The 27,998-nt window shown below is 41.9% G+C and overlaps 1 protein-coding gene across 1 annotated transcript in view; it reads right to left on the bottom strand.

Annotated features, from left to right (window-relative positions):
- Positions 1-1,265: 1,265 nt before the first annotated feature.
- Positions 1,266-27,998, bottom strand: part of TFCP2L1 (transcription factor CP2 like 1) — a 31,176-nt gene continuing 4,443 nt past the window's right edge. Inside the window, exons 3-15 of the mRNA XM_065750581.1 lie at positions 17,084-17,160; positions 15,417-15,522; positions 15,035-15,141; positions 14,151-14,303; positions 12,801-12,911; positions 10,989-11,080; positions 9,296-9,344; positions 9,106-9,199; positions 7,963-8,053; positions 7,172-7,272; positions 6,506-6,648; positions 4,637-4,688; positions 1,266-4,216 (exon numbers count right to left, since the gene is read on the bottom strand). Coding sequence (XP_065606653.1) covers positions 4,179-4,216; positions 4,637-4,688; positions 6,506-6,648; positions 7,172-7,272; positions 7,963-8,053; positions 9,106-9,199; positions 9,296-9,344; positions 10,989-11,080; positions 12,801-12,911; positions 14,151-14,303; positions 15,035-15,141; positions 15,417-15,522; positions 17,084-17,160 — 1,214 coding nt within the window. The 3' untranslated portion in view covers positions 1,266-4,178. The remainder of the gene's footprint in view (positions 4,217-4,636; positions 4,689-6,505; positions 6,649-7,171; positions 7,273-7,962; positions 8,054-9,105; positions 9,200-9,295; positions 9,345-10,988; positions 11,081-12,800; positions 12,912-14,150; positions 14,304-15,034; positions 15,142-15,416; positions 15,523-17,083; positions 17,161-27,998) is intronic.

Raw genomic sequence — 27,998 nt, forward strand, 5'->3', positions numbered from 1 at the left:
AACAATACAGTATGTATGTGTATATGTATATATGCATAAATATGTACATGTTACATTACAAGGAGAGTGCCATTCAGAACTTCTCAACAGCAAGAATCTTTTTACCACCTGTAAATCTCTACAGTTCAGTACATTTCACACCAAGACGATGGGAACTTCAGTATTTTGAATTATTTTCATGTTCTACTGAATTAACCAATTCTTCTACCCTTTCATCCCAGCAGACCCACTTTTACTCATAGTCTTATGTGTAATGGGAGCCCACTGACAACTGGACAGGCTGGGACATCACCCTACTTGTTAAAACTTGCACCCCCCCAGAGCTGATTAGGGTCTGCAGAGCTAAAAAAGTCTCCTTTAAATTACTTTCATCAGGAGGCTTCAATTCCTACTTTTGAAAAAAGAATTAGGGACTGAAAAAGAAAAAAAAAAGACAGAAAATGTAACAGGCACTTAAGAGCAGTGTCAATGCAAAACCACTCTAGGATGCTTACACGGGGAAAGCTACTTACCACCCATGCCTTTAGCCTACATAGAATTTAGACATCTAGCCCAGATTAACTATTTATGCTTCTTCTATTCTTGAAAAGGAGGCTTTCTTAACACCCAAGGATGCAAAAAGTGGAAGTAATTCGTCATTTTTCTGAACACCAAGCTAGCTGGTGTCTAGATCCTTATGGGACAAAGGTTCAGCAAGGACTAGGTTCAACTCTGTCAAGTAAGCATAAGCCTTACATACACATTAGTTAAACAGCTTAGCAAACGAGCTAACATAGAAAAAAACAGTAGAGCCCACCTAGTAGGACAGTATTCATACTCTATATAATTGTTTAGTCTGGAATACCTTCTTACAGTATGGAAAGGAGAACAAAATATATCATCAAATTCATCCTTACATCAGTATAAAATTATTTGATTTAAAGAGTCTAAATATAACAAAGCCCTAACAGAGTTATTCATGTTCAAAATTAATCAAGCAAGTGCTACTGAACTAGGACTTCTGCATATACTTCCTGATAGGCAAGATTTGTTTCTAAAATAACTAAGAACAAGTTATATTTTTCAAAAATAAGCCAACAGTCCTTAGTTCCTAACCTTGAGAGAAACGCTGTCTCCGTCCTTCCTTTGCACTGCTGTGTTTCAGTATTGCCCTGTCCCTGGCATTTCAGGGCCATCACGTCAGCTACCAACTACACTCTTCCTACCAACTTCAATGCACCTTTAAAATTGCTCTCATCAGGTCAGATTCACCTCTCTGAGTCACATATATAGAGCATTGGGCCAACATTACAAAAAAACATGAAGAAACGGCCAATTTTCTGGAGCATCATCCATAAAAGAAATGAGGTAACAGCTCTGGTACACAATGGCATGTACAAAGTGGTACACAGAGCAGGCTGCAGTCCCAGGAGGTGACATGTATGCCTTGCAGGCAGAGAAAGGAACATCTACAACATCATTCAGTCCACGTCAATAACCACAGCTTCTATCATTTATGCACTTAACTTTCCTCAGAGTAGTGACACAAAAGGGATAGATGAAGGAAACACAGATGTAGCTCTGTAGTGCCTACATCACTTGGCAGCAAGTGCATACTGGAAGAAATGAAACTGCCTTCCCTCTTTTGGGGAGTTTTGAGCTTGAGGGGGTAGCTACAGGGAAGGAGTTTGCCTTCCACTGTGGCTCACTTTGGGACAAAGTTCCTACCTACTTAAGTGACACAAAGGCCAGCAAGATCTGCTCAAGCTGGGTGTGAAAACAGAAAGAAATATGATAGTTCACTTGGAAGGGAACTTCTAAGATCACCTAGTCCAACTGCCTGACCACTGCAGGCTATTCAAAAGTTAAAGCACGTCATTGAGGGCATTGTCCAAATGTCCACTGATAGACATAGGCAAACAACCACCTCTCTATGAAGCCTGTTCCATTGTTTTACCAGAACTGAAGGTTTTGGTCACACACGGGCTCCCGTTCAGCTGCAGCTTCAATTCAAGGGTTAAGTTTCATGTGGACTCAGCTTTCTTTCAGAAAGATTATGTTTCCCATCTTCCAAAAGAGTATTTCTTTCTCCAAAGACTCTCCCAGTCACTGTTTGGCCACACCTCACTCAATGAGACCACTTGCACCTTTCCAACCAATACCACCTGGTCCTAAACAAAGCAGCCTCAATTGCCTTCACTTACTTCAAGGGGTGGAACTGCCCTGTCCCAGAGCCTGAGAGTCACTTTGGTCAAATGCTACAATTCATGGAGCATCCAGGACAGCTAGTTGTGCAAGATTGTGCCTGAGTATGCAATTAGACAAGTTGGCTGATGGTTTTCCCATTGTAACATAGCTTTCTATTCTAGTATTTTTTGGTGTAAAGAAACTGGTGGGGATGGGTGGTTGTTTTTGCATAAAACTTGATGCTTTTAATGAAAAAACTGCTGCCTTTCTCAGTATTTTGCTCTTTATTTCTGTAGGGAAAATATGAAACACATCATTTCTGTCAGAAAAAAATATCCATCCGTGTCTGTCCGAATTCCTCCAGTGTCAGCTGGGAGCTGTAATTCACAGGCTGCACATCCCCTTCTTTCCCAGAAGGCTGAGCTCCTGGGCACCCCTCCAGCCTTCATGACGCATTCTCCCTTTGATGAGCCCGCAGTAAGCACATCATGGGATGTGACATCCAGCCAAAGAGCTCAGCCCCTAGGGAGACATGCCGCTCAAGGCACTTGAATGGTAATTTCTGAGGTCTGCAACAGTAGCTGAAACTGATGCTGCATTAAGGGTCAAATGGATTTAATTAAATATTTCCATTTCAAAACTCTAGAACATTGTATTTAGCATTTTCCAACTGATTATTTCTCATTTAAAAAAAAAAATCAATTCCAGGAAAATTTTTGGTTTTCCAGCTTTCTACCCAGGTGAAATGAAACATTCAAGTAGAATGATTTGATGTGAGATGGCCATTTGGTTTGGGAGACAGCCTTATTAATTACCTGCCAAAAACCAAATGACTCCCTCCATGCAAGAAGGGTGTGATCCAGTTTGCCTTTGGACATCAGTGGAAGCCACTTTTTTTAGCTGCATGGAGCCTGGATGTTTTCCCAAAAGACCAAGAGAGGGTGGGGTTGACCATAGTTGAGAATATTTGAAACAGGAGTCAAGAGTGAAAAAACAAGAATACAAGAAGCAGCACTAAGATGATCCATTACCCAGGATCAATCTAAACATGGTTTTACATACTGCAATAATTTTCTCCTCCTAACTACTCACTAGGATCAAAAAAATCTAATTCCCAGTTACAGTAAAGATAGCAGTTAATTAATGCTTTGTAGAGTAGAACAAACCCATGGTATGAATTTGTCAGCAGCTCTGTAGCTTTCAATATTCAAAACATTTCCTTGGAAAATCCTCAAGCACTCATTTCAAGGAGACTATTTTAAAGCTAAAGGATAGAATACAGTACTGAACTGCTTGCCTCAGGTTGTATGTTCCCCCTTGAACCCTGCAAAATAGTTCTGTTGGATGAGTGTTACAGAAGCTCTGACAGGTCAGACCAAGGTCTCTGGACTTTACGCAAAACTACAGGTGGAAAGCAGCTAATTGCAAGCTTCCAGGACTGACACTCTTGAGTAGGGACTGGCCTACTGTCAAATCTGCTCTCTGAATTGCTCAGTCTGATGCAGGATTAAGCCACAAGCCTTCCACCTCTAAGAGTAAAAGAGGATCCCCAGGGAGCCTATGAACATCAGCAATGGGGTGTGTGGTAAAAGCAAAAAAAAAAAACAACACAAAAAACAACCAAACCACATTCAGAACTGTAAATAAATCAATTCACCCGACCATGAGGGGGCTAGAGAATTGTTTTTTGTTTATCTTTCATTTCCCTTTAGTACAAGGCAGATGTTTCTAAGCAATATGCAGAAACCTCAATTTTTAAGACTGGAGAGGAAGGGAGGGAGGAAGAAACATGTACAAGCTTTGAGAGTGTTCTCAACTTCAGGTTCAAAAAAAAAGAAAAAAAAAAGAAAAAAGGTACATCTGTAAAAGCAAGTTTTTCCTTAAGCTGTTTGGTAATTCTTAGTTCATAGGAGCATTTTATCCAGAAGGTTCTTCATGTTTCCAGTCTAGGTTGTAGCAATCTCAGTGAGGCACTAAATTTTAGGCTGTCAAAGTCTTTCTGTGCAGCGGGGTCATTTTAAAATGATGTGGTAGCCATCATTGCTTTCAGCTGTAACAAAGAAATGCAAAGCATTTTTTCATTTATTTTAGAAAACAACACGGATGAATAACTCCAGATTTTCTTAGCTTTTGCTAGTTTGCATTCTTGTTCCACAACCCATTCATGACAATCAATTTTGAACATCTAGTTCAAAGTACTGACATACAAAAAAAACCAACATGCTAGCACTCCATTTTGCTTTCTGCTCTGTCAGAGGTGTTGGTGGAATTATGGAAATTTTATAACAGTGTAACAATGGAAAATACAGATCAATCAGTCTATCAGTAAATTGATGCAACTTCTTGATTTCCTTCAAAAATTAGATTAGTTTCCTCTTCAGGATGCCAGCACTGAGTTTGTGAAAAAGTTTAGTTCCGCTGAACAGAGCAAATGTCTTTAGAGACATGTAATAGGAGAACTGATAGTTACCTTTCAATGTGCTGATAACAAAACAAGATTCATCCTGGAAGTTCTGCACCATCTGAAAGGAAGAAGGAAAAAAACAATGTTTTTAGCCATTTAATTCAAGTTTCTTTCAGTGTCAGTATTGACTTCAAGGAAAAATTATCAAACAAAACCTAGTGTCTATATATTTCTCAGTAACCCTTCCAATAGCTTCTTAAAAGTACGTGAGGTCCTTGCAGCTACTAATGTGCCTAGAGAAACTTACATTGAAGTGCTTTGCCTGGAACCAATCTGTCTGGTTCAGCTTTTTATACATCCTATTTGCAACTTCCAACCCTGCAATTTCTTTCAATACTCCAGCTAGTCTATTGATTCCATTAAGAAACATAATCTTTAAATAATGCTACACCATTTTATTCTGAGGACAGGCCCTCTCCTAAAAGCCAGCAAAGGTAATATACACACATGCACACAGGTGTGTATACATGCACACATTCAGCAGAACCATAATGCTCAGTTATGTCTACATTAAGCTCTGGGATAATACCTAAAGGTGATCAGAAATGAATTCATTTTTTAATAAAGGAATAATGTTAATATGAAGTCATTTCAGAAGTGTCCAACTGGTTATGTTGACCAGACAGTAGCCAGAAATGCTGTGACTCAGTGGTTAAGACACTCAGCTCACTGTCAGGTCTGATCTAAACTACTTAAGCTTCATTCACTGTAAATGTTTAATCCCATCCCAGAGCAGCTGTGTCCTGCAGCTGGAGCTGACACTGAACACTGGACTTTAAAATGGAGGTGACCTCTATGACCAGCCCAGAAAATCCAGCTTTATACAAAACTCTTCTCCTAACCACAGAACACTATTCAATATATATAGCAGAGCACTTTTCCAGCTGCAAGCTCTCACACCAAACATCCTTTTCACCTGCTCCTACAAATAAAACTTCACTGGCCAGTCTGTGTGCCTGCCTAATGATGCATGAAGTACATTCATACAGTACTTCACTCTTGCCACTATACTACCAGAACAAGAAAAAAAAAAAAAAAAAAAAAAGAACTCACAAAAATAAAGCAATAGGCATTGTTAATAATTGACTTAAGTAAGTAGTTAGAGCCTTATATCCAAGCTAGTTCAGGCAATTCCCCTACCAAGAGTTGCCTTCGAGCACTTCACGTCCATAAAGCATTAAGGTTTCAGATTTAATCAGGCTGAAATAGCGAGGAGACTTCAGGAATAAGCATTACACCCTTCATTTTAGGCTCCTGTTGAGACCTATGCTCTGCTTCATTTGTTTTAAAAATGTTTCTTATATATGAAGCTCCCTAAGTGACTCTGGTGCATTAATGAGTAAGTCATTTAAGGGGAGGGAAAAGAGGAAGAAGGGCAACTCACTATTAACCTACAAGTTAATGGAATGGAGTAAATTAAGACATCATATAATGGGACACAAGCAGCTACCAGAAGTTCATGAAATCACAGTGTGCATTTACACAGTGCTAACTCAGACCTGGTAGTCAATCAGTCATTATTTGGCTCTAATCACTGGCTAAAATGAAAGATTAATTGCACTAAAGATTTTCAAACTTTTCTTCTCCAGAAAACTTTCCCATTCATTTCTAAGCAGCCTCATTTCAGATCTTCATTGGGGAATTTGTTTAAGCAGACAAAATGAAATGGAAATATATGTTCTATAATGCAAAGACTTTCAAATCACACCAAAGTCAATGTTAAGTGTAAATCATTTAAGTTACTTGCTTTAACTTTTTAGGATTAATAACCTTGCAAAGTTTCCTTGAAAATTCATTCCATAATTTAAAAGGTCATTCTTACTTCAAGAAGTCAGACAACTATTACAGCTCTGATAGTCTGCTTTAAACCCTTACCTCATTGCTCACTAATACATGGATCCCTGTGGGTCCCTGGCGATAGATTCGATTTATCTGCTGTGGAGAAATGCTGTACAAGTTTGCAATCTTCTCAATTAATTCCAGGGTGGTCAACTCTTCCAAGAAGATTGCATGATATACTGCAACAAGTTGAAAGTAATTACAGAGGAACTATGGAGTAGTAATTGCAGATAACACCAAGGTGTTCAATATCAACAAATGGGTTTAAGGTCAAGGTTCAAATCCTGACAGTAAGCAAGCAAGCTTAGTACATTCAAAGATGACCCAAATACATCACTTGATGATTTATAGAAGAACGCTTAATATTTGGGTGTCCCATATACAAGACCCATGTCAAATTTGCTCACTGGAAATCATAGGGACTAATGAAGGCACAAAAAAATAATAATCTTACAGGGATGTTAGTATTCTTGGATAACCTACTTTCAAATTTTGACATTTTTAAACATCTGATAAGTAGTAAAATACATGATAAGATTTTGCACAGATGTAGTATTTTATCAGATGTTATAAGCTAACAGAGTCAAAACTGGGATAAATGGAGCCTCTTTAAACACACAGGATACCAAGCTGCATCATGCAATTAAAGCTCAGGCAGAAAGCAGTCTTTTCGGACAACAAAATCCATACATAAAAGCTTACCACAAAGACTGCCATCTCCATTCTCTCGTTTTTGGTGGAGATGGGATCTGTTTTGCTCTGGTTCTTGACAGACATAAATTGTCATCTTGGGCCTTACATTTCTATGGATTATTAAAAGACAGTAATGAGTTACTTAGATCTAAAATTGGTCCACTCAGCCCCAAACACTGAAAGATGGAATCATTCAGACTGTGCATAAATAACCAACTAAGTAGAATAGCCTTCATTCTGGTGGCTAAATGACTTAGGAGGTCTCATAAAAGCCCCTTGGGAGGTGGTGGCAGACTGCAGAGCACCTTAACCTCCTTCAGGGTTGGATAAGAATAAACAGTATTCAGCATTTGCAAAGCAGTTCATCAAAGCCTTCTTTACTGATTTAAATTCTGATCAGATGAAGAATTTAAGTTGTTGTTGCCATTTAAACTAAATTTTAGAGTAATTTGAGGCTCTAGAGGTTTTTTTTGTTTATTTGTTACATGTGATAGAGATGCAAGATGGAGTATTGTAGGCTGTGTTGCATACCAAGTAGATGCAAACTATCAGCTGGTAGCAAATAAACCACTGGAGATCCACATTATGTTGCTTCACTTTTAACTCAGGTGAGAGTTTAGTAGCATTTTTGATCTGTGCTTTGATTTGAATACCATTGTCATCTCCAGACTTTAAAACTAACTTTTGAGGTGTTAAAAGGAGGTCTAAATGCTACAGCTCTAAGGTTAACTTTTAATTAACACTAGAAGTATCAATGAGTGCTGCCATAACAAGAAAAGTAGGAAGGAAGAAGTACAAACCTTCCTTTGATTGCATTAAACAGCCGAATTCCATCAGCAGGCCCACAGATTTGAACGAAATCTTCTTTGGACATCTTCAGTAAGTCAGCACCTACATATTTCAAATTGATTTTTTTTCAGAAGTTAAGCAAATCTTAGCTTCCAAATTGCGTGTATGGGTAACAAGAAATGGGAAGGAAAGGGAATCCACAAAGTTAAATTAGACAGGTTGGAGAGGATGCAAATTCACAGAGGTGTATACTACAAATCAATTATTGAGAAATAGAGTGCTAGAAGCCATCAAAAGAGAAGTGGTCCACGGCAAGATATTCAAGCCAACAGAGAAACAAGCTTCATTAAATGTCTCAATTTTCTTTAACTGCTACATTCACCAGATTGCCTCAGAGAAAGGCTTCAGCATCTTTAATATTTCCCCCTTCCACCATCTTACTGCTGTGTACAACTACCTGACAGAAGGGTACAGTGAAGATGGAGCCAGACTCTTCTCAAAGGTGCACAGTTACAGGGCAAGAGACAGCAAATGGAAGTTGGAAGATGAGAAATACTGATTAGGTATAAGGGAAAATTTTTTCACTGCAAGAGCGGTCAAGTATTTGAAGAGATTACACAGCTCATAGTATCACTGAACGGTTTGGGTTGGAAGGGACCTTTAAGATCATCTAGTTCCAACTCCCTGCTATGGGCAGGGACACCTCCCTTTAGACTAGGTTGCTCACAGTCCAATCCAGCCTGGCCTTGAGTGCTTCCAGGGAGGGGGCATTCATAACCTTACTGGCAACCTGTTCCAGTGTCTCACCACCCTCACAGTACAGAATTTCTTCCTGATATTTATTCTAAATCATGGATTGTCCAGCCTTGGAGATACTAAGAAGGCAACTTCATAAGGCCCTAAGCAATTTGACCTGGACTTCCTTCAAGCAATGTGTCAGAGCTAAAGAACTCAAGAAGTCCCTTCCAACTTAATTTATTTCTACAATGTGTGTTCTAGCAAATGCTAAGCAACCTAAGAACAAAAGAGCAAGTATACTGGATCAGATCAGTGAACCCACCAACACTGGCCAGGAGCAGATGCTACTGACAGGGAGCATGAGCTGGACTTAAAAGAGAGAATAAAGCCAAAATAATTAGATTATTTAAACTCACCCGAAAAACTTGAGAAGAGTCTACAGAATGGAGAGAACCTATTACGATGAAGCCACTGCTGGGCATCTTGAATAGAAGCAGAAGGAAGGAGATGCTACATTGCAAAAAGAATAAGAAGGTCTTGAAATGAACTGTTCACCAGTGTCCTAAAAAAGAAAAGCACCACATTAACATGATCTCAAATACTTACATCATTGCTGGGAGGCAGGAGCTCCACTTGGTGGGTTGGAGAACTGTTGCTAAAAAAATTGTATAAAGTTGAAAGAGAAAGAAAAACAAAAACATTATTTTAAACTTTGCATTGCAGTGCCCAACCCCCTCCCCCTTCTCTATTTGGCTCAACTGTTACAAGTTACATACCAATTTGGCTTTCACCTCTATCAGATTTTTTTAAAAGTGTCCAAAATTGGAACCAAGGACAAAAAAAACGACAACTGAATATCTGCTTGAGCTTTTTGTTGTTGAGTTCCTACTCAACATTGAGAGAAAAAATCTCAGTTCAGTGACCTCATTCAAAGTATATACCATACAAGTGATTTAATAATGTGTCCCCATCTAATTATGCAAGTTGTGACCAACCAGCATGGCTGAACTGAACCATTCTGTGAGCAAGAAATCCCCTGACTAACATTGTCTAATAGCAATTCTTCAAACATTTGGATAACAAAAGACCTTCTAATTCAACCCCAGTGTTATTTTAAATATAGTAAGGTGCAAGTTAACCATATTAGACAAAAGTAGATTTCTAATAGACTCTCTCCAAGCATTGATTTCATAGAATTTTCATAGAATTTTTAAGGATTTTCATAGAATCGTTAAGGTCGATAAAGACCACCATTGATCATCTAGTCCAATCATCAGCCCATCACCCCTGCCCACCAAACCATGTGCCACATCTACCCTTTTCTTGAACACCTCCAAGGACAGCAACTGGATCACCTCTCTCTGAGCAGCCTGTTCCAATACCCTATCACTCTTTCAGAGAAGACATTTTTCCTAATATCCAATCTGAGTATTTTCCCACAGAATTAATAATCCATCACTGTAGAAAAAATGCTCAACAGAGCTTTCTGCTAACTCTACTTTCTGCCATTTCAGTGCCTGTCCTTATCCATAGGTTGAAGTTGCTCACTGAAAATGTGTGGTATAACATCAACTAATTAACAACTTATATGGGAAGCTAACAAGGCTGAGGAGTCCTGAAGGAAGAACAGAAAGGGCTACACCAATCTTCTAAGGGAAAATGTGTTGCAGAGATGGCTCAGAGGTACTGAGGGTCCCTGCTGTGTATTTCAGCCATCAACTATCATCTTGTATTATTTCAGAATCAGTGATATTACTTCTTTATGATGGCAGTATTAATGAATTAAACATGTCTATTGTTTATCCTTCTTACTTGAATGGCTTCTTAGAATCCTGGCTGTTTTACTCCATACAGCTTCCCAAAATTCCACTCAATTGGGAATTCAGCATGCCATCTTAGGATAAAAAAGTAGTCATACCTGCTCTGCAGAGATGCTGAATGCCCCTCACACTATTGTTGGAAAATAGTAGGAACTGCTGGAACAGTGCACAGTGTGTTTCTTGATCTCCACAGAAAAGTAAGAGAGGAAATTTGTGGCAGGAATTGCTTTGGTAGTTCTCTGATGATCACTTGCCAGCCACCACATAGTGGGCATTCAAACAGGCCTCTGCATTACAGGGAATTCCTGCCTGCAAGGTCTTAAAATCTTTGTGAAAAATCTCTCTCCCTTTCTAGGAAGGGTGCTCAGATGCTAAACTGCTCCTTGAACTCTTTCAGGATATGAAATGCTTGGATACGTGAAACATACCCAGAAGTTACCATATCAACAGAGAAGATAAAGCATTTATTTGTTACATACCCATCTCCAAGGTTGAAACTGTTTGGAGAACTGTTGTAGCTTGGTGAGGGAGCATTGTTCATTTGATAAGGCAGATCTGGCCAGGGAGAGCACTGTTGGAAGAAAGGCAGCGGGGATACTTTCATGAGGTTGGAAATAAAGGATTTGATTCTCCTCTCATACCACATTCATGCTGTTGCCACACCACTAACTTCAGCTCATCACTCCTGCTGGGAGGAGGAGAAGGGCCATGGATCCTACGCTGCACTCCAAGCAGGCTGTCAGGGGGCCAGATTGATTCCAGTTGTGCATTCCACATTTCTCCCATTTCACAAAGCCTGTCCCCAAATAACACTGGGCCAAAGTGTGCACAGCTGTAAGTCAGAGCAACGCCAGTAAGTCAACTCAGACTGAAGGCAGCAAAGATACAGAAATACCCCTGGTCTGAATTATGCATCCCTAATTAAATCCAGGCAAGAGTGACAAATACGCTCCAGTGGCATTGCTTCAGGTTTATACCAGTGAAAAAGCAGGATTTGAACCAGCCTGTTAGAACCTCTGGCTAATAGTTGAAGAGCCTGAGATATAAATGCATATTACATAGGAAAAAGTTTCAGATAATATAGACACAAAGCTACTAAAAGCCTTCACAAGCACAAGACAAATTCTATACTTCATCAGAGAAGCATAAAGCCAGAGCAACCAGCTAGAGCTGGTGACCCTGTATTTATGCCACAGTAATCAACAGGAGAAATCTAGCCCTGAAGAAGCTCCTGTGACCAAGAGCTCAATATTCGACAGGATCCTTGTTTGAGACGATAAAAAGAAGACAAGCTGGTGCTTTGGGGTTTCATTATCTCCACATACAGCACTAGCAAATATTTAACTCTTTAGCAACCCACATTTCCCTGTGCAATATGTCAAAGTGTATCAGAGCTAACAGCAAGAGTTTAGGATCTGCCAACTCAGTAGAAATAAGTCTGTGTACACAACAGCCTCATTAACAATCACCATGGTGAGTTAGAAAACACCATGGTGAGTTCTGGGAACTTGAGGAAAACTGAGTGGGAGGGGCTGGATCTCACAGGAAGTTTACTTAAATTAAGAAAAAAATTCTCAATTTTAGAAGTCCAGCAAGCCATTTCAAACAAACAAACAAACAAAAAAGAATTAAACTACAAAACATTCCCACAGGGAGATGGAACAGTGCTTTTAAACCATTGTCTTGAGCCCCTTTGCTTAGTAATTTTGCAGCCTGGGATGAGCTAATACATATAGCTTTGCAACGAGGGGATGGGGGGGTTTACACATTAATCTCTATACCAGATGATAGTCATGTCTGTAGAACACAAGACATTCAGATATTCCTAGAGCGCAAGCCAGAATCTTTTGAGAGCTAGTATGTGACAGTAGCCTCCAAGGAACAATCACAGAAAAGCAGACTGATAATTTAATCAGTCAGGCTATTCATGTGTTCAACTGCCCTATGTCCAACATGAGCCTGTGCCAGACAGCTCTGAAGAAAATACCTCATACAGCTGGCATCTAAGTACCGCAACAAGTGCCCAGGAGCATGGCAGAAGATAGAGAAAATGTTTCTTTTAAACACAGGCTGTAAAGGGCTGGTTTATACCCTGAAACATAGGAAAGTTTGACATCTTTTATAAACTTCAGCAGTGAGAGATGTTATAATTTCACTAAGCTCTCTGGTTCCGTCAGATCTTGGCATAACAGTCCCCACAAGAATCTCCAAGGCTCAGTTAGACTGCATTTGCTCTGAAATCTGTTTCCCAATATGCTGAAGTAGTACGACATATGTTTAAAACATTTTACCTCTGTGAGAATAGTTGTCTCGTAGGAAGGCTGATACTTCTCCTTCTCTTGGGTGGTCTTCTTCTCCATTTTTTCCCTGTCAGTCTTCTGTTTTCTGTCTGCTCCTTTAGGCTATAAGCACAAGCACAAGCTTTCCCTTATGCCAAATATTACAAGTTTGGAAACAGAAGCCAACAGATTTTTCCTGATCTGTTCACAGAAGACTCTTTAAGATTTATGGGTGCTGTACATATGGAGCAAGACCAGATCTGCATTTTCCAGACAGAAAAATTTATCTAACATCTCAACTGTTTCTATATCACCATCCACTCCCAATTAACTCCAACTGCAATTCCAAAATACATTCACCACAATCTTGAGATTTGATTAACTATTTCAGATCATGAACACCATAAGTTATGCACTTCAACTGCATTTGCACCATCTCTTCGGGAACAGGAAAGACATTGCTCATAGGAGCAGAAGTGGAGCAGCAGATCCTTCAAAGAAACGGGGCTACAAAAACCTTGTTTTAAAGTGGCTCCGTGTTTGCCATGTCCATTTAGGAGCTTTGGAGATGTACACAATCATCTTTTTCTCCTCCAAGTAGCAATGAGAGGCAATAAGCAAAGGGTATTTAAGATCTCCATGTTATGCTCTCACTGTTCATGGAAGATTGAATCAAATAATAAGGCAATGCCCGTGCTTTTTTAATTGCCTGGACACACTAAAACACAGTGGATATATCCTGAAAAATGTCAGTATATGTTGATTCAAATGAATTAAAACAGCATTCTCTATATTCTTTAGAATCCAGACTATGTTTTGTATAACTTCTAATACACATAATCACAGAATGGCTTGGAAGAGACCTTTAAGGTCATCTAGTCCCAGCCTCCCTGCTATAGGCAGAGACAGCCTCCTTCACCATCACCTTCAGGACATGAACTAGAGAAAGAGAATGGCTGTCTTACAGAAATTTACACAAATTTATTTTGTGCACCAACACGTCTGACGGGTTTTCATTCCAACCAGTCAAGGTTTGAGTTGTTGGTTTTCATTCAGTATTATTTCAGACAGCTACACAGCCCAGATCTCTGTGTGTATACTGTTCAAGGTACAGTGGACTGGGACCAATGTATGGGAGCATGACTCTCAGGTTATACGAATTTAACTAGAATTGCTATATAGTTCAGGGCTTATGTCACTTTGTGTGCAAGAATTCTGTTTAAGATTTTAAGCACATCCAGATAAAAGTCTCTGTTCTTTTTCTCTGTGATTGGCACTACTCCTTCGCAGTTTACAAACTGTGAATTTAACTGCTAACTTTTCTTTAATCTAGTTGATGACAAAGCCAAAATTACTTCATACCTTGAACACCTTGATCTGGCAGCTGGCAGAATGCAAGTGTTCTGTGTATTCACCATTTTCGTTCTGCTTAAAGGTGTCGATTTGCACCCGGAAAGGCACCCCTTTCTCTCCTCCATGTTTCCGTGGAGTAAATTCTGTGCTGATACAATGCACCTGGGAAAACAAAAGCTGTGCTCATCTCTGGAGACTGTTCAAAGCTGTAAAAAATGGAGTTTTAGAGTCTCTGAACTTGCAGGGTTGCCTTAACATGAGCTTTTGACTCCTCCCTAAAAACTAGAAGAGACAGAAGTGTTCAAAATATTTTCATTTCTGTTCCTCTAGTCAAAAAAATCAGAAGAATAAGAATCCTAGAGGGAAACAGGGCACCAGGAAAAGCACCCTTTGACTTGAGTAAATCCCACATAAGACGGTTTGCGTTTGAGATGAGAAATACTCATGAACAAGGACTTGTAAGAGACCACTATTTTTTATACCATTGCCTCAAAGTTTGCTGATGAACATGTTCAAACATGTCCAAGCAAGTCCTGGGCAAGGGCTGTGAAATCCTTTGTCTAAGGGACAAGCAGATGGGCATGTCCTGGGGCAACGAAAGAGAGATAAGCTGCAGCTCAGTGGCCGGAGAACTCTCTTTGTGTGGTACTCATCTCCAGGGGGAGATAGCCATCTCAGGAGATGCTTGCCTGGCACCCTAGCAGGGGATTTGTCACATAGGCAGGAAAAATGGAGGATAAAAGAGGGACTGAATAACTGAAGTTATACTTCAGTTTGAGTGTTATCTTCAGCACCTTTCTCTCTTCTTCATGTGCTGGCTTGTCTTTACTCTCCATGCCTTTGTAAGATAACTCACAACTGTATTTGCGACAGGAATATCACTTCTCTCTTACCTGAATGAATGCTGAGGCTCTCTTTGATGGATCCCACAGAAATTCAACTGTGTTCAACTGCGTGGGGCTGGCCCTGGGATCCAAGATTCCAACTGACAGCGGAATATCTGTAGAAGAAAACCCCTAAAATTTTAAAAATATTACATTGAAGAAGAGAAAGCATTTCCGTACAATTATGAGACGCATGTGAGAAACCAAGCCATCTATGATATACCTATTCGTGACCTAAAATTTTAGATCTCTTTCCCCCCCAAAGATGTATAGGTTTCCTAAGAGAGGAGTGTATTAAAAAAAATAAAATAAATAAATCCACACATGAAAATGTGCCCTTCAGCACCTCACTTCCCAACTCTACACAAGAACCATAATGAAATAGTCTCACCTATATCAAGGATGCGGTCCCCAGGCCGACTCCACCTCCAGCCCTCCAGCTGCTGATGCTCTGTGTATTGCAGGCGTCGGTCATGGAAAACTACACGAATTATACTCTGTTAAGAAAAGACGGCAAGGTGAACAACATGATCTAGAGGCCCTCCTCTTGAGATGACTTTTGTTTTCCAGTGTAGGAACAGAAGCTGATCTGTTACTTCTACATGCTTTTTAACCCCCGTTCACAATGAGAGCAGAGGTTTCCCCTAACAAACCCATTTTCACGTTTCTCAAATTCCTAAGAGACCCCTGGAGCAAGAGAGTAACACACTTTCCCCTTCACAGGGCACACTTGCACTGAATAACACAGCCCTACACAGCTCTCTGGGCTTTGGTCTGGAAGCACTATAGCAATGTTCACCTAATATTAGGTGCCATGCTATATATACATCACTATACTGCCTCCACACCCAAAATGGCTCACGCAGGGGGTGCATTTGATGTGTCTGTAACACACCCCATCCCCAGTATATCCCACTCTGATCAGAACATCTGAAAGCCAGTCCACCCATCCCTGCACTGGTGGAACTGACCTGCCCAGACACCCTGTCATTGGGAATTCAACTTGATTCCAGCCCTTAACCACCAGTTGTTGACAAGGAATTCACCCAGTGTAGTTAAACTAGTACAGAGTAGGAGAGCTACCGTAACAGGGGAAGCTTCATTTCTGGCCTGCGATGGTGCATCCATGTCATCAACTGGAGACAAAAGGCTGGAATAAGGACAATCCTCAGGGCAGACAAGTCCAAAGCATACCTGAATACTCCCTGGATACTCAGAGTGCTACACTAGCACAAGCTAATGGCCCCTTATCTCCCTATTTCTTAATTCCCTGCTCCTACTGGGGACTTGCATATCAAATGATTGTGCCAGTGAACCTGAGGAAGGCCCAAATCAAACCCATGCTACAAAGCAAGCAAGCCACAGTGGGAATGCCTGCAAAATTGGAATCCAAATCCATATGCTTCCTGAAATGGGCCAAAAGCCAAGCGTGGACCTACCTAAACTTGGACAATTGAAGTCCAGATTGGAATCCAAATTTTGCAATTAGTCCCAACTTCTCATAAGAAACCCTGAGGCAGAACAGACAAGAATTTGGGAGAGGAAGGCTTGAAGGTTGGATCCAGAAATAAGATCTGGAGCCAAGTTTTTGAATTTGAATGGAAACAACCAAGTTCTATATGTTTAAAATCATGCTTATTACTGAAGTAAGCTGGAGCTATGCAGAATCTGTGTGGCAGAACGATGTGAGCGCCATGGTCTTCTGCACGACATGGAATGGAGCAACACTGTGCTGCTCAGGGTAAGAAGGGAGAAAGGCCTGTCTCTCTGCAGTTTTGACCATGTTCACCTCTGAACTTTGGGATTCCCCTGAACCCAATATTCACAGTGAAGCTCTGGGGTCATGATCATTAACAGAAAAAAGGTTCCCTTGAAGCCTCATAAAGCCAAGCTGCATAGTCCCGTGAAACTCCAGCACTCAGAATAACTCCATCAGCCCTGCTCCCATTAAAAACAATGGCAAAGTATCTTCCATTGTCTCAGTGTGAGCAAGGTCAGGCCCTTCATTAGAGGCTGTATGTAGTAGCAGGAAGAAAAGAAATCTATATTTCTCCTTACCTTTACATATTTTGTGTTTAAATCTTGAAACTCTCCCAATTTCCTATTCTCAAGTAGACGGATTTCATAAGACTGACCTAGAGTTTAAGGAAACATTTCCAAGGTGTTTAATATGTTGTAGCAATGAGAGAGTCATGCTGGCATTTACGTGGCTAATAAAGCATACGTTTGATCAGGGAAAGCTCATTTTTGGTAACATAATGCATTTGCCCCAGTAACTGAGTAGGAACTAAAGCACAGCAGAAATGTGAGGGGAATGTTTGTCTGTTGGCTGCTCAAAGCACTCAGGCATCAATTGCACTCTGTCTCCCAGGCCTGTTACAGCCTTCTGGTCACCTTCCACAAAGCCACCACAGTGCTACAGACCTGGTTTCCCTCTACAACAATATTGTCTTCATTTTCCCCTTCTACTGAAGCAAAGTTGCACGAAGAGCTGTGGCACAACAGGTCCAGACACTGTTCTCCTAAGGACAGCAAGGTCATGGCTATGATGTGTTTCAGTGAACCAGAAAGACAAGATTTGTTCCATACAGCCTCAGATGTGGCTGCCCAGTGCACAAATACTCTTTCAGACATGAGTGAAAGCAGCACTGGATACTACAGTAGGTGCAAGGACCAAACCCTTTGGAATCCCCACTGGAAGGGATTTAGACTCAAGCACCCCACCACCACCACTCAGCATAACACTCAGCTAGCTCAGTAGACTTCCTCTGGCTGGTTCATGAAATATCATCGCTCTCCAAGGCTGACAGTAGGCCGAGGAGACTGATATCTCAAAACCTTACACACAAATGGCAAAGGCACCACAGAAGCTTACAGTACCAGACCAACTGCACAACAAACCTACAGCCGGTAAAGAGGCAGGACAGGAACATATAATGCAGCATACATATCCTCAGCACCTAGTTTTTCTTGCTCAACATGATATACTCCCTTTTACTGAAAAAATGCACAGTTACAACAGGGGAGGCACCAAGAGGGAGAGCAGTTTGGTTCTTCTGGTTCAACCAGCTTCTCGTCTGAACCGGCCCTGCAGAAAACTGCAAAGCAGATAGATCTCCCTCTGAGCAGTTGCTACCAGCAGAGAAGAATGCTACACTCCTGGCAGTAGAAATAGAAGACTTACGTGTCATAAGGGCACTGTGTATCAGTCAGGTTCCCTATTGGGAATCCTGGCTCTCCCACTTGCCCTTGTGAGCACAGACAGCTGCGCCTATTCAGCCAGCTGGGGCAGGGGGTGGAGGACAAGAGGGGCTGTATGGGAGCCTCAAATGTTTGCAGAGCATTCCTACTGATGTCAATAGGGGTTCTGCAAACAGGAAGTGACCCTTGAATCCAGCACGTGGCTTAAGGGATGCAAAAGGGGAAGAATAAACCATGCGAAGTGCCGAATTAAGCAGTGGAAACACACAGATTCTAACCCATCTCTTTGCAAATAAGTAAACTGAAATAGGAAGAGTGATCTCCTTTAGACATCACTGACATCCACAAAAGTGGATATTGTAAATTACAAAGCTGAAATTGAGGTCTTCCTCACTAACACAAGAGACTCTAGTGTTCTCACTGATACAAGTTACTATTATTCACTTGGCAGTTTTATGAGAGATGTACACTATCTCCCCATGTAACCAATACAATTCTATTAATGTAAAAAATCAGGTTCAGATTCACAAAATCAGAGGGATACAGTTCGTCATCTCAAATTAATTTACACAGCCAAGTACCTCTTGCATTTGCAATTCACTCCCAAGCAAATGTCAGTCTAATTATTAGTTCAGCATTTGAGTTAGGAAATTAGTTCAGAATTTGAGACCATAAGCTTCTATGAGACAGTAGAATACATCCACAACTGTATTCAGATGTGGTTACAGGGACACAGAAGTGACGTGTCCTGTGCTATAGAGGAAGGCAATGGCTGAGCCACGAGCACTTCCACTCAGCAAGCCTCAGTTTGCAGTGACACCTTTATGTTCTGATATACCACCCTACTCTTTTTGCAAACCAAGGGTTTGCATTTCCTATGAGATGGAAGATATTAATCAGCATTAAAACACTGAACATGTTCCCTTCAAAGTGATATCAAGCACTTAAAACTGTGCAGCATGTATTTTCCAAGCAATCGTGCAGGACAGGAGCCATCCTGAAACCCAGCAGACAAATTGCACCATGCACCTCATCCTGGTGGGAGGGATTCTGCTTGGATCGAGTCAGAAACAGATTCTGCCCGCTGGTAAGACAGAAAACTGTTGTGGAGACAGAGTTAATGATAAATGGAAAGTCAAATAAGAAGTAAAATGCTTTGATGAAAGATAAATGGGTCATCTGATGTGAGCCACGGAAGTCAGTTTATGCCATGAAATGCCTTATTCAGAACAGTATTTTATGCAAACTACTTTCCCCTTAGCCTCTGAGTGTTCAACTCCAGTTACTACACAGAGCAGTTATCAAAACAAGATGGCTTCCAGCCAAAATTCAAACAATTTATTTCTCTCTGTGGAACTCTCAGTGAGAATTTGGCCCCAGTTCCTCATATTCCCATTGGCACTGAAGAGCCAAAGGCTAAGAAGCTGCTCAAGGCTCTGGTACACAGAATCCTGCACCAGTGACTCTCCAGTCCTACCACCAATGCAACAAGGGCTCACAATAGCCTCAAAGCTGTTGACCTACCTGGTCACAGCTTATGTTGCAATATGGGACACACTTAAACAAGGATACCTGAACCTGCTATCAGTGCCTTTATCACTACCTGACATGAAGAAAGCATTCTGAAAGCCAAATCCCCAGAAGAGCTGATGCCAAAGCTGCCTGCACAACCTGGTGCTCCTCGCACAGAGCTTGCCACAAGCCTTCTTCCCTACCTCAGGCAGGGAACAGAATGGCAATAAATATTTGAACAACCACATTAAATTCCTGAGATGCAATTTGTCTCTTAGCTTCACTGAAAGCTTTGGGGGCACCAATAAAAACCTGGGCGGGTGATGATACACAGCAATTTGTATTTTGAGCAGACAGTCCCTGAGCAGCAGCAAATTTATGCAATCACCTCCTAGGCTAAAGTTTGAGCAACTCTGCTTTACAAACAAGAGTAATATCCAGCAAAGTAGTAACCACCCAAGTCCGCAGAGTTCCTGCTTGGTGATTCATAAGGCATTGCATCTACCCTAAAGACAATTTACGGACTGTTTACTTCATTTTTACTGTCTTTGGCAGTTAATGCATACTAAACGCAGGTATGAGCACCTAGTTTGGGGACAAAAGAACTGAAAGTCAACAATTTCATACAGTTGATGAACAATTCAGTTCAAGGAAGGAACGCTTTCACATGCTGAGAAGGCACATACCACACTTCTAGCCATCAGTAACTCCTGAGAGCTTCTCATTTCACAAGATTATCTTAATTTCAAGCTCAAAAGCTAGATTTTATTCAATAAGTATCTGCTACAAAACCACAATATCCCACTTTCTTTTTTTGTGTGTGTTTGGGTATTACATTTCAAAGGCTATTTCCACTATGCATTCCACAGTTTTGCGCACAGTGCATCAACACGATACACTAACTTTCTATTAGGCTGCTGACGTTCCAGACCAATTTGACTCAAGTTTTCATCTAGCCAAGTTGTCTGCTTGCCTTTCCAGCAATTAATTAAAACCTAACCTTACACTGAGCAATATCAGTGATAGAAGTCAGCAGACAAGAAAAAAAATATTAATAATTGCAAGTCCTCTTTCTCAGAATGGATCCACACAGCACTAGACAGAACCAGCCTGGAAACTGTTTGATTATTAAGCCAAGCTGGCCAATAAAAATTCCATTTAGCAACTTTATATGGACATCCTAAATAGCGCACAGATAAAGGCAAAGGAATGTTGACAGATGAATGCAGCATGCAGAAGGAGGGGGGAGGAAAAAAGAAACAGCTTTTACACCCCTGTCCCAAGGCACATCCAGCAGGCAGGAGGATCACCTTAGAAGCAACCAAATTCAGGCCATCAGGCACACACATGCTTTTCTCTGACAAGATTAACGGGTCCACAGAGTAAACAGGCAAGAATTACGAAGCTGGCATCTCAACTTGCATGCTTGATTGCCCACACCTTTTTAGACAGACAAAAGCAAAAACATAGCTTAGCATAACACCTGCTGAAGTGTCCCGTGTGCAGATGCTCTCAAGGCAAGGAACGAAGGCAGAATCCTCCCCTTCCAGGCCACAAACAGCACTGGATATTCTGCAGTTGCTTACTGCATCCTCCTTTGACAAGATGCTCTAGGAAATGTTTATCCAGAGGATATTGTGAATTCAGCCAGTACACAATAGGCCACCCTGAAAGCTCCCACTACGCTAGGAGCATGGAAATCCTGCAGAGGAGGACCAGGCAAAGCAAAAGGAACATAAGAGTCATCCTGACACACCAAATCCATCATGTCCTACATCTCATCTTAAAGAGCAGCCAGTTAAAAGAGGCCAGGGATGGGGCAGGGTAAAGACAGACAACCCTTTCCTGGACATAGCTTTCCACTAGCTGGTATTCAGTGTCCAGGCTGCGCCCGTATCAAGCTCTCCATTCAGACCAACGGTCACAAACTCCTCTTTTGCAGAATCTCCATCTGAGCGTGACTATACCAACCATGCTGCACATGACTTACTTTATATCTGCAGCCACACCCATCCCTCCACCCATTTCCTGCCTGTTTCTCTTTGCTGCAAATCTGTCATGGTCCCACTGTTTGGAACCATTCTGATGGGGTTCGCTATCCATCTGAGTGCAATACCAAAGATACCTGCCCTACTTGCCATTACAGCCAGAGGAACCCAACGGACCAATTCCACGACTAGTTCCTCTGCCATGCCATAGAGCTGCACTGTCATCATGCCTCTTCCTGGGCTTCTCCTCCTTTTACAATCTCCTCCCAGCTCTGGGGGGGGTTTCTTTGTCCCCTTCTTTCTCTGCCTCTTTCTTGTGGAAAGCCAAACACATGCCTCTGAGCCAAGTTTGCTGAAAGAAAACTCCAGTGCTCATTTACTATATGAACATTTGGCTAAACCCTCATCTTCCCAGACTTGTGAAGATAGTCCATTTTACAGTGGTGACACTTCATAGCTAACAGGCATAAAAGAAACACTCATCATTTACAGTGGTTTCCACTCAAAAGAGCGGGATGTATATATAACTCCTCCAAGACTACAGCCTAACTTTGAATCAAAGACAGAAAAACAGCTAACAGGCCCAGAAACACTCTCAGTTGCTACCACCATCATGTGCACTTGGTCTTCTCTTGCACATGCCTTGTCTACTTTGCTGAACCCCACCAACAAATCTGCAGGAAACCTGCTCTATCAGGAAGGTTGCATTTGAGTGTCCCCAGAGGTCTCTTCCAATCCCTACAATTCCGTGATTTAATAATCCTGCCTAATTGAAGCCATGGTATAAATTTTGATTTTTAAAACAAATTAATCACTGAAGAAATTATGGACTTCTAATGGAAACAGGAAAAAAAAAATCTGACCTGAGAAAATAATTTCTTCTTGTATTTCCACCTCTCTAGCATGTACACCCAGGACTATCTGGGTCACATCTGCCCAGCTCAGAAAAGCTTAGCCCCCTCTGTGTAATTAAATCAGGCAGGCTTTTTCTGGTTTCAGCCTGTACTGAGTCAATTTGGACAACAGGTTTTATAGCTCTGCAAGACTAGCTTGGTGTGTAATATTTACTTGAGTTTCAGATAACTAAGAGGAATGGTCACCAGTGAGGGTGCTGAAGAGGGATGCAGAAGGGCAAATGTAACTGCTGACCCCATCCAGCCCTCGGGGAAATCACCCCCTCCACATTTATGCAGTAAGAAGGAGAAATGTGCTGGAGAAAGGAAGCCCCACTCATACCCCTGGCTACTCCAACTAACAAATGCGCCATCAAAGCAGGCACAGCTCTGAAATATGACAGCAAGCCAGGACAAGAGAAATCTTACTGATCAAGCACATGTTATATAGTTTCAGAAACATAAAATACATACTTGGTTGGAGGCAAAATGTTTCTCTTTTTTTCCAACCTCTTTAGCAATAACTCCCATGGAAACAATTAACTTTGTCAAAATGACAGTGTTCTTAAAATTTCTTACTGCTAAAACACATCTTATAGGAAGGATACTGCAAGTTGGGAAGAAGTGACTGGAAAACTTAAATATCATCTCAGATTGACAACTGCGCTGATAGTCTTCAAATGTAGAAACTTAAGCAAAAATTTCTCTCAAAATTACAGAAATCTCAATGGAGATACGGGTAATGGAGAAAAGTTAAAAAAAAATGACAGGGAAAGAAAAGAATCTTGTAGATATTCTGACTTTTCACTACACTCATAGCAACTTCTGAGCACTTCCTTCCTTCACAGATATTGAAGATTTATGGAAGTGGGAGAACAAAATGCAGTCTAGGGGCTTCCAGTAGGAGTTGTGCACAGGCTAAAAATTCAGCAAGTTCACAATCCCATCTGAATTTCATCCAGATGTTAACAGCATAAGTATTACCAAATGAATAGAAAACAGGCTCTTGGTTAAAAGACAACCGAGATTCTAGCTTCCTAAGGGCAACAGAAGTCAGATGCTGTACTTATGCAGAGGTGCCCTGTCATCTGAAGCAAGATTCATAGTGAGTTTAGGGATGGTGTGGTTTGGAGACAGGGTTGTTTATCCTGGGCTGCCAAGTGAAGACGGAGCTGCCAAGAGTATGGGGAAATTGCTGCTAGCACGATTAACGGCTTCAGCTGAGACATCAGAGCTGTCTTCAGAGTAAGGTACGAGACAGATGCCTTCTCCAAAAACAAAGGAGTGCACCACAAGAACCAAAAATAAAAAAATAATCTCAGAAACAGAAAAGACAACCTTTGAAGGCTGCTTCTTGAAGCTACCTGAAGTCAGGAAAGGAGGCAGGGAGCAGAACAGCATAAAACGCTGTGTGCCATAGTTATCAAGAATGCATAGGTGGGCAGCCACCGGGAAACATCTGATATTCACAGCCTCAGTGACACAACGTTATTTTTGTGCCCAGGAGCTCAGGCAAAGGTAGAGTGCATGATCTTATGGGACAGGCCACCAGCAGCAGGGATCCTTGAAACACTCGGGACGTGGCCAGCAGCAGCAACAATTTATAGGGAGAGCTGGTTCTTCAGATGGGACAAAGCAAAAGTCTCCCCACAAGCAGAGCTATAATTAAACAAGAAACACACCCAGTCAGAGCTGGTCACTCAGCCTTCTCTACACTTCATTTAGGCAAATAAAGAACTGTTCCAGGAAAACTACAAACATTCCGACAGTGGTGACCCCATAAAAACCCAATTACGTATGAGTGAACGTCAACAGAAAACAGATTTTTTCATTTACTGTAAATCTCAGTATTTAAAACTGAGTTCCTTGCCTGTAGAAGATTAGCCAACTGTATTTGAACTTCAGATGTTTTAAGGAAGGCAAAGGTTCTGTTGTAAGCAGTGACATCTACCCAAGCAACCACCTTCCATTTGTCCTCTGTGTTTTCCACACCTTTCCTTGGGAGGGAAACCACAACACATCTCCAGTGAGCTGAGGCAGGACAACAGCCAATACATCTAAAACAGCGATTTCAAGCATCCAAGTTTACATACGCTCATCTTGTGCCTGGATCCACTCCTAAGGACCAATAGCTAGAGCTTTCATTTCATGACAGAACCCAACTTAAGTCCATCGTTAGCTCTGTGAGGCAATCTGTTGCTTATGCACCACAATGGCAACACTCCCAACATCATCACAGGTCTTCTCGGATGTTAGTGGTTTTATCTGATAGTTTGGGCTTTTGGCTTGTTTGTTTTCCGAACTGTCTAGGACTGACAATAAAACTAACTCTTGGAAGACCCCGCTAAGCAGAGGTGGCCAGCCTTCCTAACCCCAAGTGGCTGTATGCTAAAATCCTCACATGGCCAAGGACCACAGCTCACAGACCAGGAGAGCAGGAAAACTTCACAGGCAGGTGACAGCCGGCTGCTCTCAAGCACTGCAGAGGGACAGGACTGGGTCTGGCACGCAGCTGGATCACAGCGACTCCGGCCATCAGCCCAACCCACCCTCTATTCGGAGCAACTTAGATCTCTGGCTCGGAGCCAACCCAGCACTGGTCATGAAACAGAATCATGACTGGAACAGCTCACACTCCACATGTGGTTCTGGCACTACAAGCCAAGTCCCTTGGGCAATGATTTTTTGCTTTGTGTTGTTTGTTGGGCTTTTTTGTGCATGTGTCCTTTTTATAATCTTGTTTTTTTAATGATTTTATTTCCTCACATTTATTAGCATTCAGATCTGCTGTAGGGCGCTTGCTTCCTCTGCATTCCTCCTGGTATAGTTTCTGGAACCACCTTCATTGCTCCCATTTCTGTCCATGTCTGAAACTAGTTTCAACCAGCCCTGGTCAAACCACACCCCATATGACTGCAGACTGTGGAACATGCAACTGCACCAAGGCCTCTTGCTAAAGCAGTGGTTTGTAATATGGTTGCTGGTTGATTGTTTGTCTGAAAAATCCCTATCCACAAGAGACACTGCAATAGTGCTAAAAGGCAAGCTAGTTCCAAACATGTTAGGTGATGCTTGTGCTGCAGACTTCTGGACAGTGCATATCTGTTGACAGAAGAGATCCCTGACCAAGGGAGCAATGCCAGCAGCAGCCCCTGGTGTGAGGATGCATCACCTTTACCAGTTTCATGGGCCAGAGGAGAAGTGGTTTTAAGACACCATGGTAACATGTCTATATTATAGTTGTTAGATGAGTAATCCTACAGCAGTCCAGTAAAGAACTCTGACTGTACAAACTGCCTTAAGGATTAGCAAACCAAGATCATGTTCAGTTCAGACTAACAGTGCTCTGGCTCCAATTTCTCAAGGAATGTGGGACACAGAAGGGAAGAGTTCGGGAAAGACAAGTGTAATGAGTCAGTCTTTGGAAAGTGAGCTGAGGATTTGACTCTAGATGCTTGATTTACTGGCTAGTTCTAGAGCTGTGGCCAGTGAGCATTTGTGGTTTCAAACTGGAGCAGACGAGCTTGGGAGCCTGCCACTGCTGAACGTCCCCAAGTCAACTTCACACAACCTTCCCTTCTTCTCCCTCACCCTTGCGGAGAACAGCCTCTCCAGATCAGCACTCCACTTGGATTCTTCCCTCACCTCTAAGGGGAGCCCAGGCTAAAGTCCTCTTCCTCCACAGTGCCATAGACCAACTCCCCAGGGCCACCCAAGGCTCAGCAGAAGCCACCATGCTCTGTGAGACCAAACCTTTCTTCCACCTGTTTCTGTATGTGGGCTATCTCCTGAGCTGGTCACTCACCAGCCAACACTGAACAGGCCCTGAGTGAGCATCCCAAGGCAGGGAGCGTTGCTGCTGCACAGTAACAGAAGGTCTGCTACTGAGTAGTGAAGAGCTCCAAACAGGGAAGTATGTTTGGATAACACATTGCAAGAGTCAGACAGCCAAACAGACAGGAAGCCAAAAACCCCCAAACCAGTCACTGCTCTGGATGTGAATGGGTTTGCTGGAACAGGGACAGACACTTTCTTTGTATCTGTTACTAGGAGCCAGCTGTGACTGAAACTCTCAGGACAGACAGGGTAGAAGGACACTTAATGAAGTTAGCCATTTGCTAAGGTCATCTGACCCAAAACTCAAGCATACAGGCCAGAAAGGAAGTTTTGTGTAACAGTGTTTAACCAGACTACGATAAGCACAGAAAGATGGTAAGGTGCAAGAAGCCTCCCTTCACTTATGGGAAGTGTAAGGCAACAAGGTGTAGGGAATGGTCTAAGCTGCTTTATGGGGTGGCACCACAGCATGGTCACAGCACACTGAGGTCAGTCAGCTCTTCTGCTATGCTGCAGCTACTAAGACCTGCCCTGAGATTCCCTCCATGTCCCTCAAGCTCACACAGCATAGCTTTTCTAGTACGATGATGTACTTTCTGTTAGCCTTAACTTAGCTCTTGCTCAGGGCAATTGAGAACAGCACGGCAGCACCTGGGTGGGATTCCCTGGACAGTGATGATCAGGTTTCAACCTGTGAGGATTTGCTGCACTCTCCTCTGGCTTCAGAGGAGTGAGAGGAAAATTCCTTCACAGTAGGCATCCCTGGGAGAAACTATTCAGCTCAAAAAAATAAAATAAAAAGTAGTTTCCACAGAAGTGTTCCTCATCTGACTCAAGAATTTTAATTTCTGCTGTTAAACAGACATGTCCTACTTTTTAGTCAACAGTTCAATAGACAACAAGTTTTTAACACAGATATTAAAAAATATTCTTTTACATAGGCATTTCTAAGCATAAAAACCTACTGCAACACAAACCCTCATCAATCTATAACCCCAAGCAACATCCTCACTAATCAGTCATATCTGTTGGTTCTGACCACTGCTGATGGAAATGTGAGCCTAGCATCCTCTTATCATATACACAGCTAACCTCAGTGACTACACAAGCTTCTCACATCAGGCTATATCCATACAGGAGCAGACTCCAGTCCCTTTTTCCTAACTAGCATAGGTAAGGGATTTTGGTCTTAAAGACAGAGTGCTGAGGTAGACTACAAGTCAGAGGAGTTTAGGGTCAAAGCCTACTCCTCCTCTGGTCAGTGCTGGGAACAGGAGTGCAGCTGCTGGTGTCGATCCTGAAGTAACCTGCTCAGTATGGCAGAATGGCTTCTATGGTGGCACACTGCACAGCCTTGAATTTTCACTGCATGTCAAGAGGATCTCAAAGCAAATACGAGGAGCACAGCATGAGGTGGAAGACAAATTGCCTGGGAACTTAAAGAAGTGAGATGAAAATCCTGCTAAGAAGGTGCCAAGAAGCACAGAAGGCAACAAGCCACTCAACTTAGGAGGGAGATGTAGATCCCTTTACAACTAATTA

Source organism: Cyrtonyx montezumae, unplaced genomic scaffold (assembly GCF_038088225.1).
Source record: "Cyrtonyx montezumae isolate F1298 unplaced genomic scaffold, pur_monq_1.0 scaffold_7, whole genome shotgun sequence".
NCBI classification, from domain to species: domain Eukaryota; kingdom Metazoa; phylum Chordata; class Aves; order Galliformes; family Odontophoridae; genus Cyrtonyx; species Cyrtonyx montezumae.